This window comes from Anolis sagrei, chromosome 5 (genome assembly GCF_037176765.1).
Source record: "Anolis sagrei isolate rAnoSag1 chromosome 5, rAnoSag1.mat, whole genome shotgun sequence".
Taxonomy (NCBI): Eukaryota; Metazoa; Chordata; class Lepidosauria; order Squamata; family Dactyloidae; genus Anolis; species Anolis sagrei.
In genome coordinates, this window is record NC_090025.1 from 137,542,534 (window position 1) to 137,557,953 (window position 15,420).

Genomic DNA, 15,420 nt, shown 5'->3' on the forward strand with positions numbered 1-15,420 from the left:
GTATTTTGAACTTACTTGCATGTTGTATATTACCAGGGAGAATGGGACTAGGTGAATAAAATATGTCATCAACATTGTTTTCTCTTTTTGAAAAGGCTAATATACTAGTGGTACTTTATTCCGTAGAGTTATATCAGATGTGTCATAAAATACCAAAGCATCTATTAGAGATGTTCTTCTGTTTTTGGCCTGTTTTATATCTTCAGGTGCTGTTGTATTAGTTCTGCATTTTGGAGAGAAGTATTGACATCCAAGGAATAATAAATGATGTTTCTATGGATCCCAAAAATCTTGCTGTGGTATAAAGTTATGCCGATATAACTGAATCAACAATATACTTCTGCTGGATCCAACTGGATTTCTCAATAACAGCCAACTCAGTTATTTCTCCTTTCCCTTCCATACTCCAAGAAATCTGCTTCAGAGGACTATGACCTGTAGTAGGTCTTTTATGCCTCAGAGGGCTTCACCAGGAGATGGAAGGGAAGAACAGCCCAATTCCTTCTCTGTATCGAATCAGTGGAAACTGGTGGCTTCCATGGTAATGGTGCAATGAATCTACCCTAGTCTCAACTTAAAGAGGTTTCCATGGTGCTGAATTACTTTGGGCACAGCACTCAGCACATTGGACAGCTACTTTAAACTAAAACCCAAAGTGAATTCCTCATCAGCTATCACATTGTGACAAACTGGGGTTAGAATATCCCTATTCCTGTAAATTGGCAAACAGATTTGAATTAAAAGTTTTAATTGATTTTCTTAATTGCTCATATTTTAGAACTGAATTCAATACATTTGCATTACAACCTGCCAACTTTTTTTTTCATGGCAGGAGTGACTTGAGAAACTGCAAATCACTTCTGGTGTGAGAGAATTGGCCCTCTGCAAGGATGATGCCCAGGGGACGCCCGGATGTTTTTTGATGTTTTACCATCCTTGTGGGAGGCTTCTCTCATGTCCTCTCATAGGGAGCTGGAGCTGACAGAGGGAGCTCATCCATGCTCCCTCTGGATTCGAACTTCCGACCTGTCGGTCTTCAGTCCTGCCGGCACAAGGATTTAACCCTGTTATCTTTATTGTAATGTTTGTACATGCTCCTGTGCACGAACATGTGTATACACACTCCGTCTTTTTTTTTAAAAAAAAGATTAACTTGAAATCAAACTATACTTGAGAATAAGCTTGGTTGGTTGACATAACAGAATTTTGTTTCTGATACATTTATCTCATGAGGCAATCCATGAAATAGCCCTGCGTATTCCTGTAGAAGTTAGCATTCGTTTAGGACCTTTTCCTCTCTAGAAGTGGATTCAGACCAACTATTCCTTCTGATTCTGAAGAAATGGGAATTCAGAGAGGAAAAAGGGTAATTTCATCCTTCCTTTCTCCTGTAAAATTGATTATGTACAGCTTCTGGACAGTCAATGACACCAAAGCATTGAGATGATGTTTGAAATGTAGGTTATAGAAGACGAGTATCCCCCTCTCTTCTCAAAGTGGTGTAAATAGACTATAATGGAACATACTACATTGTCTTCTTTAAGTTCAGCCCAAAGCCTATGAATAAATACTAACAACTAGATGTTTTATTTTGGAATAGCTGCATCTTAAAATAACGGCATTCCCACTAACCTGCTGCTGTTCCATATAATGCCATTTGCAACAGCACCCAACAATCTCAGTATTTCTAAGCTCGCAGTACTGCTGCTCAAATTGCCTCCTTCCTAAATGCAGTATTTCCACAAAGAGTAAAAGCAGCATAATATTACCCCATAGGTAGAAGCAGTTTTATAGTACATTGGGAGGGTTCCTTAAAATGTATACTTAAATAATATATTCTATCATTAAGTATGTGCAAAGAAAAATAAGAAATGCACAAAACTCAGTGTTTGATTTTTAAGAATGACTGCATGACTAAGATTTCCTGTGCATCCTATGTACCCCTAAGATGATAACTGGTATGTGTATGTGGGAGAGAAAAGGTAAATAATGCCTATAGTTATAGTACAATGCTTCCATGGTGATCATTTGAAGACACTATTTGCTAGTGAGACAGGAATAACCTATAGAGCAGGGGTCCTCAAACTAAGGCCCGGGGGCCGGATGCGGCCCTCCAAGGTCATTTACCCGGCCCTCACTCTGGGTCAAGCTAAGTATGAAACTACTTGAAAGCACACAATAACAACAACAATCCTATCTCATCAGCCAAAAGCAGGGCCACACTTTCCATTGAAATACTAATAAGTTTATATTTGTTAAAATTGTATTGTTTTAAAATGTTTTTTGCACTACAAATAAGATATTTGAAGTGTGCATGATTTTTTTGATTATAATCCGGCCCGCCAACAGTCTGAGGGATTGTGACCTGGCCCTCTGTTTAAAAAGTTTGTGGACCCCTGCTATAGAGGAATAGAATCAGATCTATCCCACATGCTAGGAGGGAGATACATTCTCCTTATATAAAATTCTTGGGACCAGAAATTTTGGGGATTTTGATTCCCCCATCCCATCCTTTGAAATACACTTCCTGAATTTGCTTATACACCATGAGTGAGGGATAGGGAATAAAGGGGGCTAGTCATGTGTCCAGTACTCATTGAGCTCTCTTTCAAGGAACCCCTTCTCTATCACTGCCAGAAACCTGATGGAAAAAAGAGAGGAGACAGAGGAGGGGAGGGGTGGACTACACTTACATAAGGCCCTGCAAAAGACAGAAGCCCCATATGCTTCCCTGGCTGTCAGCACTATTTCTGTCGTTTTAGTAAAGTAACTGGGAACTGAGCTCCCACCCTCATGAGTCTTTTTCATTTTTCTGTGCTGGATACAGGCAGTGCACAACAGAGTTGCTTCATATTCACCCTTGTGACCTATTTCCAGAGCGCTCATCCAACCATGCTCTGCCATTGGCTGGGTGGAAAACAAGCACAGAAGTATCTGGGATGTCCTCCCTTTACAAAAGGTTTTGCAAGAGAAAAGCTGCAGGGCTTGTGAGTCTTCCCCCATCCACCATCATTCCCCCACCACTTCCCCAACAGTGGTGAACCAAAGGCTCGCTATTGAAAAACCAGCAAGCACTGGATATGTGGAATTGACTGGCTGACAGGAAAAAAGTTTCAGGTTTTAGAGTTTCTGTATTTCAGATTTCTAGATAAGAAGAGCTCAACCTGTTGTACCTCTGCTGCCCATAGAAGTAATTTAAATACCTCTACCATCCTAATGAAACCATCTCACACCCAACATGGAGAGGGGATATAATATTTGAGTAGAGCCTGCTTACATGCATCTCCATACAAAATTCTACAAAATTTGTTCAAATGTTGCAAACTACATGAACACACAGACAGGGCAGTAGGGTATTGGGGACAGCAAATTTGCTACTTCATTCCCACTCTCATAGGACTTTGCTACTTTGGAGAGCTGCTAGTGATGACTTATGCTGCTCTCCAGAACTTAGCCATCAGCAAAGTAAAATATCACCGCAGATGGCTCTCTACCCCACCTAATCCTGGTCACCTAGTCAATCACTATTCACACATCCAAAGAAGAACAGGATTGGTTCTTCTTCACATGATAAAGAATAATGTGGCAGTGATGATGATGATATCTACAGTAGTTTCACCAGATCTGGAAACGTAGCAATGCCACCAGACAGATTACTTATTTTCTAATCACACCTGCCTCTCCCATAAAGATTCAATCTAAAGTCCCTTCCACAAAGCTGAATAAAATCCCACATTATCTGCTTTGAACTGGAATATATGGCAGTATGGACTCAGATATCCCTGTTCAAAGTAGATATTGTGGGATTCTCCACCTTGATATTCTGGGTTATACGGCTGTGTAAAAGGGCCCTAAGGATCCACAAAACCAGACACTCAGTGAGCAGCTAATTCTCTCCATCAGAGTGAGAAGCTTTACTCAAGAAGGTAATGTAGAGGTTGATACTAGGAGGTTACCATGCTGGAAGAAATCAAGTGTCCAAATTGGTTTTCTTGATTGCTATGCTAGATGCAAAACCTCTGAAAAGTATTTGAGACTCTCCTAGTGGGACATAGGGAGAGGGTGCTGCAATGAAAATGAGGGAAATCCATGTAAATTTCTGTTAAATTATCTAAGGATCCTAACTCAGTCCAGAATAATTTTTCTTCCTCCGCATCCCATGTTGTTCAAGATGTTTTATAGGCACCAGATGGATATAGGAAGAAGGAGGAGGGAGGAAAAGAGAGGCAATTTTTCTGCCATGTTTTCCCTGATATTCATTTATTATAGGTTCCATATCGTTTTATAATGTGCAATCTTCAGTGTCTTACATATATGCTTCTAGGTGATAAATTTAGGCCCATCTTCCTTGTACCCCATCCAGATTGTTCCTGTATATATGGTGATGATGGTAAGCAGATAAACAAATCCACATGCTAACACTCTATCTTATCAATTGATCTTCATTCTGAATTGACTTTTGCAAGGTTGTCCTTTTAGGTATGATGGAAGTATGTGAAGGTGGCTGTAGATAAATAGTCTTCAATGATATAATTTCTGTGTAAATGTGAATTAATAATTAAGCATCTAGTCTGTAACTGTAGCTTTTAATCTTTTTTTTTAATTTTTCCATTTGCCTCATTTTGTTATTCACAGTGTAAACTGTGAATTAGAAACCATTGTTACATTTTAGGACAATGAATTTTCAGTTCAAGCTGAACACACTGAGCATTACACAAACAGAAATCATAACAAAAGAACATGATATGCTTCTCCTTTTACCGACCTTCACATGACTCTCCACTAGGTGAAAACATGCCATTATCATGGTAGCCGTCCCTACACTCACAGTGGTACCATCCAGGTAGGTTAATGCAGGTGGCCCGGCTGTCGCATTGAACAAAGCCATCTGAACATTCATCAATGTCTGTTTAACAAACAGAAAAGGAAATGAAGCACACACATACACAACATAAGAACAGGCAACCTGTAATTTGCGGACACACAAAATAAACATACATTATCAGGTTATACATTACAGGTTAAATATCCTTTATCCAAAATGCTTGGTACCAGAAATGTTTTTGATTTTGATTTTTGGGATTTTGAAATAAAAGTATTTGCCTAAATGTACATAATGAGATATCATGGAGATGGGGCACAAATCTAAACACGGAATTCGTTTATGTTTCATATACACCTTATAGAATGTACTTTGCAATAATTTTGCATGAAACAGTTTATGTATATTAAACAATCAGAAAGCAAAGGTGTCCTTATCTGAGCCACCCATTTTAATGATTTTGGAACAGTTTGGATTTCAGATTTCTGGATAAGAAATAGTCAACCCGTGTTACTAAGCATAAATATATAAACTCCAAAATCTCATATTCTGTAAATGAAAAGGGAATGAAAACATTGCAGATCTACTCACAAAAATACCGAATGAGAAACTCTAAACATGAAAGCAATGTTAAATTATACTCTGCATTGTTTTAACATTTCTAACTTATTCACTCAAGAAAAATGAAAAACAGACTGACTTGGTGCATCAATGCCCATGGCAAAGAGAGAGAGAAAAATATCCCAGCAATCGCAGTATTTCTAGCCATTATCCCTTCCTTCATCCTGTATACAAGGCTGCCTCATGTAAACAGGGATTATCTATTTCTGTAGAATGTCAAGACATTAAATCCAAACTCCCATTATCAGAGAGTTAATGCTCCTAGGAATTACAGGAGAGACTGCTGATAGTACAAAGACAACAGTCCAAAACAAAATTTTGAATACGAATTGGAAATTTGCTCTTGTAACAGCTAGCATGTTTTTCAATCTGTAATAGTCTATTTGTGCAAACCTACACATTTTATTTCCAAAGTTTTTACAAAAGAAAAGCTTTAAATAAAAGTAAAGCATTGATACCAGTCACTTGCTGGTACTGAAGTAAGGAAAAGGAGAAATAATAAAATATGGGGACAGCTTATTAAAACTTTCTACAAAATAAATTTAGTTCTCACATTATAACATTCCAAGGTAACTCAAATGTTTAATTTTAACTCTTTTGTTTACCAGTATTGTTATTCCCAATTACGCCACACAAAGATTATGGTTAGTTGTTGGTTTTCACTGCTACATATAGATAAAACGTATAACTAATAAAATTAATACTGTAGAATGTTCACTTTATTCCAAAATATTTAATTGTCAAATGATTTTTTTGGCTCTGATATCATTTTTTCAACAAAAAAATTCCACAGTTCCTATATTTTTGTTAGTGTGCCGGATTACGCAATCAAACCTCCTTCTGCCTGTGCTTTCACACAGTATTTAGTGGCAGAGCCAAACCCCACTGCAATTATTTTCAACTTCTCACACCCTCACTCCCAAATGCTTTTGCTTCTGAAGGTACTGTGAAGAGAAAGGTACTGATATTATGCTTTCAAAGCAATGGAAGAAAATCTACACCAGTCCCCAGGTACCAATAAAGAAAGCTGTGTTACAGAAAGCAGACACTCAGGAAGCTCTCTGCAAATCTAAGCCCACCCTTACTACTGTTCCTGACCTCTACACACTCTTGGAAAGGAGCTGTAAATGGAATACAAGGGAAGGGTTTGAAAGATTGGTAGAGGAGAGCAATGGAAATTGTGTTGCTTTAGAAATAAAGAATCTTCCACAACTTGCCAGAATGGGTGTGTGTGTGTGTATCTATCTATCCCTCTCCCCCTCCCCCCCCTCTCTCTCTCTATATATAGAAAACAATGTTCTATAGAAACATCCTTCTGCCATTTAGCGGGTTAAAGGTTTATGCTTCTTCTTCTTGTTAAGTGCTTCCAAGACATTTCTGATTTATGGTGAATCTAAGATGACCCTATAATGTTTGGGGAGGAGAGTATTACTAGCCCAAGGTCACTCAATATATTTTCATGACCAAATGGGAGATCGAACCTGTTTTCAGATTTTTAGTCTAATGTTCAAATCATGATACCATACTGGATTTCCTAAAGGTTTAAGTTACATTAAGTCCAGTCATGTCCGACTCGGGGGGGGGGGGGCTCATCTCCATTTCTAAGGCAAAGAGCTGGCATTGTGCATAGATGCCTTCTTGGTCATGTGGCCAGCATGACTGCATGGAGCACCGTTACCTTCCCACAGAAGTGGTACCTATTGATTTACTTACTTACATTTGCATGTTCTCTAACTGCTCGGTTGGGGCTAACAGTGGGCGCTCACCCTGCTGCCTGGAATTGAATTGGCAACTTTTTAGTCACCAAGTTCAGCAACTCAGCAGTTTAACCCACTGCACCACCAGGGGCTCCAGGTCAAGAAATGAGAGTACGTTATTAATGATTCTGAAAATCTGCATATAGGATCAACATATAGGATCCTTCTACCACATGTGGTGGTCTTGCCCAAAAGCCAAAAAAAAATGGAATATAATTTATATTAACATACAAAGGATACTTGACATAAAAATGAGAAAAGAACCAGAGTTCTTCTTGTTGGGAATGTACGATATAATAGGAGACAAAAATAATGATATTATTTTTAATTACCTAATTACAGCAGCCAGGATTGTTTATGCTAAGAGATGGAGGCAGAAAGAAATACCACAAATAGAAGAATGGCAATGTAAGATATTAGAAATAATGAATATGGATGAGCTAACGTACTGGCTGACACCGAATGAAGGTAAACCGAAAAAACATACAAACTGGTACTTGGTGAAAGATTATTTTAAACAACAAAAAATAGAGGTCGTTCCTTGATACCTAATAACACAGAATATAAGTAACTGCATCACGGGAAAGCATACTGAACTACTTATAATGAATGATATTTTTTCTCTCAGTTCTTGTGGGTTTTTTCGGGCTATGTGGCCATGTTCTAGAGGCATTTGACGTTTCGCCTGCATCTATGGCAAGCATCCTCAGAGGGTGAGGTCTCAAGCACCCTCTGAGGATGCTTGCCATAGATGCAGGCGAAACGTCAAATGCCTCTAGAACATGGCCACATAGCCCGAAAAAAACCCACAAGAACTGAGTGATTCCGGCCATGAAAGCCTTCGACGATATTTTTTCGTTTTCAATTTTTTTATATATATACCATGTTTTTGGGTTTTTTTCCAAAATAAATACAGAAGATCTTCAAAGAACAGATGGAAGTCCACCCTTCTTTTTTTCCCTCTTTTTTCATTTTCATTTTGGATTTTTAAATTTTTAAATTTCCATTTTTGTTCTTCATTTTTATTTTTCATTTTTTTTCTCTTCTTGATACCTTCCCCCAAAACACTCTATGTCTATTATCACTTCCTACTTTTCTATCTCCTTCACAATTATTCCCCCACTTTCCTTGTAACTACACTAAAACACAATAAAAATGATATTTAAAAAAGAAAGAAAATCTGCACCAGGATCATAGAAACAATATAGCAATATACCTCATATTCTATTGGGAGTAACTCTCTAAATTAGGAATTAATTTAGAATAGATGAATCCTGAACCAGACTAGGCCACTTTAGATAATTTTATGGCATAGAAATTACAAAAGAAGTGTACAGAATGATCTAAACAGACTGAGGCTCTTCCTGAAATCACTCTGGAGAGAGGAAATCTCTATTTGCAAAAACTGATAAATACCCCACCCCCACTCTGCCCAAGTTACATTCCAGGAAGAAATATAGGGAGGTGGGGAAATGTTTTTAGTTTTCTGACTTATTTGTTTTGGCCATGAAGCAAAATACAACATTCAAAATCCAGAAAAGGGTGATACCTTTATCAGTCAACAAAAATGTAAAATAAAAAAAAATCATACAAGCTTTCAAAGATGTGATGGCTTCTTAACTAAGCAAAAATGTTTGTTTGTTTGTTTTTTATCATACAGGAGAAGAAAACTGACAATGTTAGAGTCACAGGCCTGGATTTTGTATCAGATGGTTTCTACTGTATTTCGATGGTTGTGGTTGGGATCTCAGTGCAGGCAGAGGCTACTTCTGTTCCTGGCCATGTGGACAATAAAAAACAGCTAACATTTCAACTCTACTAACAAAAGGAAAGTTTAAATCCAGGTTGTATCTGTCCTGCATTAAGCTAACTGCCCTTTCTTGGGCAGATAATACTGAATTTCCAAGAAGTTCCTTTACTGTTACATCTGGAAAAAACATTTCAGTGCTATTTAGGTAAAACCATGTTATTCTTCTGGGCCGTCTCTCCAGGATGGGGCTTGAGGGCACTGTTTTACATTGGCTCTGGTCCATCATACCCAGAAGGAGGAGCTGGGGGACTCCTGTTCAACTCCTTGGCCTGTGGGGTCCTTCAGGGTTCAATTCTGCCCCCCGTGCTGTCCAAAATTTACATGAAACTGCTGGGAGAGATTATCCAGAGTTTTGGAGTGCGGTGTCAAATCTATGCAGAAAACACCCAACTCTATTACTCCTTTCCATCTAATATCAAGGATCCCATCCTGCCCCTATACCAGTGCCTGTCATCAGTGATGGATTGGATGAGGGCTAATAAATTGAAATTAAATCCAGACAAGACAGAGGTAGTCCTGGTCAGTCAGAAGGTGGACCAAGGTATGACCAGCTGTGCCCATACCTTGAGATGCCAGATCTGGCCATGGTAGTCTACACCTTAGTCACATCCTACTTGGACTACTGCAATGCTCGCTACGTGGGACTGCCTTTGAAGATAACTCAGAAGTTTCAGCTGGCTCAGAGATCGGCAGACAGATTACTAACAGGAGCTCCATACATGGAGAGATCCAGTCCCATGTTGCGGATGCTTCGCTGGCTGCTGGTCTGCTTCTGGGCTAAAAACAAAGTGCTAGTCATTACTTTAAAGCCCTAAATGGCTCAAGTCCAGACTATTTGACCAATCACATCTACTCTTACAAACCAGCCTGGGGATGGCTGATGGGAACAAGAGAGAGGGCCTTCTCCATGGTCGCCCCCCAGCTCTGGAACTCCCTCCCTAAAGAACTAAAGCTGACCCCCCTCCCTCCTCTCCTTTGAAAACAATTGAAGACCTACTTCTGCTCATTAGCATATTGAAAGGAGGAGGATTAGATAATAAGAGATCAGAATTGGGCCCTGGTTGATAACTATTTTGTATCTGGGCTCTGCTAGCTCATGTCAGCCCAGTTACGATCATTGGCCACACAACCAGCCCACACAACTCCAGTTGGCTTTTGTAAATTAAGGTTGTATGTTTGTTCAGATTTTATGTCATTATATATTTTTTGTCTAGCTACATATGTTCAATTTATTGATGTTAGGTTTAATTTATTGATATTAGGTTTAATTTGATGTTAGGTTTTATATTGTTTTTCATATGTGGGGTTTTTCTGGGATTTTTTTGTTGGTATTTGCTTGTTTTATAGAGGCATTGAATGTTTGCCATTGTATGTTGGAATCTGCCCTGAGTCCCCCTGGGGAGATAGGGCGGGATACTAATCAAGTTTTATTGTTATATTATTGTGGCCCAAATGAAAGAGTTTTATGTCTTTGGAAGTAAAGGCACTAAGAATTAAGTTCTAGTCGAGTGATCCCTCTTGGTAAAGTTTCCCCTTATGGCAAAATTTTGTATTTTCAAATGTATTCAGGGATAGCTGTGTTGGCCATGTGGCAAAACATAAAGCAATACAAAAAAGAGTCATACTTCTATTGGTCAACTTTAATTCTCCGGGGTTAGTAAACATGGCTCCACTTCATCCAATTATAAGAAAACGTTAGAAGAAAAGGTTAGCCATTTGGTTAATTTCTAGTTACAGTCAATCAGAAGGTGCAGAGCTATGGAACTGCAAAGTAAAAATATCCAAAGGAAAGCAAGCATCCTCCACTCAAGTTGAAACAGGCAAATTTTCTAAAGAGATAAACCAGGATCCCAGCCCATCTTCTCAGTGCATGCCTCTTTTCAGCAGGCACTTAACAGCTTGACTTTAAAATACAAAATGATGGAGTTTTCATATTGAGGGATGGGATTCATTTTCAAGGAATAGCAAGGGAGAGAGTACATGAGTTGGGTCAAACTGACATTAATGAATTATACAAATTCTGCTTTTTTCCCTCAGAACAACTTATTTGTGAAGCTGCATGGTTCCTAATTATGAGCAGAGCATTGCAAGCATAGGCATCATGCATTTTGATGAGCTCTACTACTGATTGTATTCAAGGATGGGGGAAACAAGCTTTGAATTGCATGTCAGTATTGGTAAACTGACAGCTAAAATAACTATTCTGTATTTATTTGCCAACTAACTGGCAAACCAATATCACAAGAAAAATTACTTGGGATGAAATGCTTTTAAATATGTCAATAAAAAAAAGAAATACTTTCCTCTCATTTCGGTATGTTCAGAATACAAAGTTGTTGAATGCAGCTATGTATGAGCATCTACCATGAATATGCTGATGGAAGATTTCTGTTGATCTTTAAGAAATGACTGATTGCCCGCCTGCAACCCAATTCTGCTGTAAATGCCTACAGTCATTGTTGAACAGTAATCTATTACCCTATGTAGCAGCGGTCTAAGGTTGCCATTATGACCCATTCCTCTATAACATAGAAGAGATGAAAATGTTTGATTCAATGTCTCTCCTACAGAATTTTTTTATAACCATCTGCAATGGTTATAAAACTATACCACTCAGAAAGCAGAGCTACTCCTATTGAAAAGGGGAATATAGAGTTGCCAGAGTAAATTCTGAAGATGGCCTCTTAAACTTTTTATCTGGGTGCATGACAAGGTGCAACGGGTCCTCTCCAGCTTAAGACTGGCAAGCCTAGGGAGACAGGTAAATATAAGAATTGCACTAGGGGAAGTTTTGCAGCTCAGCTGCCTACTTGATTCCTTTTTCACCCAAACACCACACAGATGAACAAAAATAGTAAGTTTATTAAGAAAAGAGTATCTAATAGAAAAACAGTTTTAAAATACAGCCATAATCTAAATTTCCAGAAGCTTAACAAAAAGCAACAATAGGAACTCCAAAAATCACTTACGACAAAAGCAAGAAACTGTAGTCCAAGGGCTGTAGCCCTTAAACTAGAATTGTATCCGAAAGCTTGAAAGCATGAACATGATCATAATCCAAAGGCTTGATACTTGAACTTGATATAATTCCAAAGGCTGAAACAAAATTCTAATCGTGAAATGAAATTTGTAATCCAAACAGGAAGCATGGAACTTAAACAGGAAAACATTATACAAGAACAGAACTCCTGACTCAGAGCTCCCAAAACAAGCAACTTGACACATGAAAATCCAACACTGATCTTCCTACCGAACATTGACTCCAATTCCTTAAAAATACTCCCTCTTGCCCCTGACATCACTCTTTCTCACCCCTGTGTTCCTTTGTTTATCTTTTGGTCTCTGAACTGAAATTTGTCTCTGTTTCGCACTACCCCTTTAGATCTGTAAATGCTGGGTTATCTGTAGCCCACCTATCTCCTCCACATTCCTTTCAGAGTCAACCCCTGTCTCATTCTCACAAGAATCACTGCCTGTTCCCCCAACAACAGATCTACCCAAAACATTCCCATTGTCTCAAAAAACACTTTTACTTTCCCTCACAGAAACACCAGGCTCAACCAGAAAATCCTTGTCCTCATCCTCAGAGGCTTCACAGACCTCCACAGGAAGGATGGGATTGCTGTACAATATGTTGTCCCTCGAAGTTTGGCGAACTTCTGAGTGACATTAACTATATCCTTTTGAGATGGCCGAATGAGCTGTAGATGCAATTTCTCTCAAGAATGTCCATCTCTGCCTACAGCACTGCTTATGTTCCAAAAACTGCACTGCCCAACTCACCAGGAGCATCAATTTGAAGATTGTGGGCAGGTGAAGTGAAGATGAGCACTGCGCTCCAGGTGTTTCTGTTTTCCCAAAGCCGATATAGTGTGGAGTGGGAAGGCTAGCCAATCAGAGGCAACCTTGTTTGCTGCTAGGGAGCAAGTGAAGACTTCATTCACACCCACGCACATCAGCTGCTTGCCCTGCCATCCCAATGGTCAGCATTGTCCTTGCTTATTTGGTACTTTGTAAGGATGAGTGCTTTGTTAGTGGTATCACAACTCATTTTTATTTTTAATAATATATTTTTAACAATTTACATATATATACACACACATACACACACATTATTGCAGTACATTAATAAATCATAAGTTAGAATTTAGGTTTCATCTCATCCACCCTCTCTCCCATCCCCAAGTCAGGGAGTACACAGGGTCTGTGAATCATTTAAACTCTGCATCGGAGAAAATTTCCTTAAGAAAACTTGTGGGGGCAGGGAACACTCAACTTGGAGGCAAATGGCTGTGTCCCATTCTAGATAGCAGGAAAACCACATGGTGGATTTCAGCTTCTGTCCTTCTAGTGCTAATCAGCACATGGGCTGGATACATGGATTTCCATTAGTTAAAAAGCAGGGCAACTGGTGAATGGGAAATGAAGATGTTTTTGCCACATAACCCCTGCAAATGAAGAGCCAACACACATGGATGAGTTAACTATTGACAACTTTTATTAATATTACCTAACTGAACTTTATAACTTTATCAGTTATAGTTAGGAATAAATGTGCAATGAACTTGGTAATGAACTTGGCAATGAACTTGGTGAGGGTAAAGCCGTGGTAGTGACCTTTCATTCTACCCCTCGGCTGCTAAGGGGAACGTGATGGAGAATTCTGCCCCCAGTATTTATTGATGTCATATTCTCCAGTTTCTAGGCCTTTTGCGTTTGTGCTCCACTTCTTTATTTACACTATAGATGAGGGTTCCTACTCCTGACCTACACTCAAAAAATTCAAATCCCCTGCTGTTTTTGGATATGCCTATAATAACCCGCACCTCCCAAACTGCCCTGCTAAAACAGTATAAGGTAGGTGAACCCCCCCCCCCCCCCCCGTAGAATGTGACCACTTCAGCTATACGTTAATGGGCGAGAGGGTGGATCACTGTTCAGCAGCTGAATGACCAGGAGGTTGAATTGCCTACTGAATTTCCTCCCAACCCCTGAAAGTAGTCCCTTCAAGGACAACTTTCTGTTAGCTTCTTCTATGGAGGCGGTGGCAAAACCCCCTCCAACCCCTGCTGAACATTAAGAATAGACTATTGATAATTTTTTGTTTTGTAAGAAATGAGTTTTTTTTCAGTGTACTGTGCTACTTTATTATTATTATTATTATTTTGCTGTAATTGTAAATTGATGCTTTAGGTAGTTTAATACTATTTTAATCAAAGTATATAAAAAGTGATGCATAGACAGGTGGGTGGTGGGTGGGTGGCCACTGGGGAATGTGAGTCAACAATTTTTGGATTAGGACCAATACTCTAGGTCAAGCCTATTTATCAAGCCTGTAACCATTAAATCTGTGGCCTTTTCTATTCCAAAGAAATGTGGTCTGCACTCTGTCTTGCAAAACAAAAACCCTCACCCTCACAACTGGGTGTATAACACCCCATGTCCACGAAAACATCTAAAGCACTGTGGAATAAATGAAATCAAATCAAATGCAGAGTTAAATTATTAGGTATTTTTTGATCCCAATGAATTCCAGTGTGATCTCAATGGAACACATTTCTATTCCTCCTGAATAGGACCAAACTACCGACAGCTTAAGCATATCACTTCTACTTCACTGCCCATGGTTTTCTGAAAAACAGCATGGTACATTCTTTTCTCTCCCAATGTGTTATATATTTCCCAAGACGAAAAAGTCTCCCAATGGCAAGCATAAATAGATTTGCTTGAACAATGTTTGTCCCAAGCAATTTCTTTGCTTTGCAGGAGGGAAAATCCATACAGCATGGCAAGTTTCTACAATTGAGGGACACTGAGCAGGCGACAGTGTTAAAGAATATTATAAATGCTGTAGTTCTGGTTCTGTGCAGGTTTTGCAATAAAAATATGACTCTGGGTGACCAAACTGTAAAAGCCGATGCATGAGTGTTAAAGCTACAGCTAAATAAGAGGAAATATTTTTCTGGAATTGTAGGTTGCAGTATCATTATTATGTTCATGGCAACCAGTTTTAATTTTCCCATTTTCTTTGATATAGATTTTGAAATAAATTAGTTATTTTTAAATATATTTATATATTTAGATTTAGATGATCACATAAACACACACACGTTAGGTTGCTATGAGTTTTCCGGGCTGTATGATCATGTTCCAGAAGCATTCTCTCCTGACGTTTTGCCCAAATCGATGGCAGGCATCCTCTGAGTTTGTGAGGTCTGTTGGAAACCAGGCAAGTGAGGAATGTCCAGGGTGGGAGAAGGAACTCTTGTCTGCTTGAGGCAAGTGTGAATGTTGCTATTCGCCACTTTAATTAGCATTTAATGGCCTTACAGCTTCAAAGGCTGGCTGGTTGCTGCTTGGGGGGGAACTTTTTTGGAAGGTGTTAGCTGGCCCTGATTGAGTCTTGTCTG

The 15,420-nt window shown here is 39.0% G+C and overlaps 1 protein-coding gene across 3 annotated transcripts in view; it reads right to left on the reverse strand.

Moving 5' to 3' along the window:
• NELL2 (neural EGFL like 2) overlaps nucleotides 1-15,420 on the reverse strand; it is a 173,985-nt gene that overhangs the window by 15,314 nt on the left and 143,251 nt on the right. For 2 of the 3 annotated variants that reach the window (XM_060777568.2, XM_060777566.2), the window contains exon 16: nucleotides 4,766-4,906. The exons of the other annotated variant lie outside the window; for it this stretch is intronic. In XM_060777568.2, coding sequence (XP_060633551.1) covers nucleotides 4,766-4,906 — 141 coding nt within the window. The remainder of the gene's footprint in view (nucleotides 1-4,765; nucleotides 4,907-15,420) is intronic. 3 annotated transcript variants of the gene reach the window in all.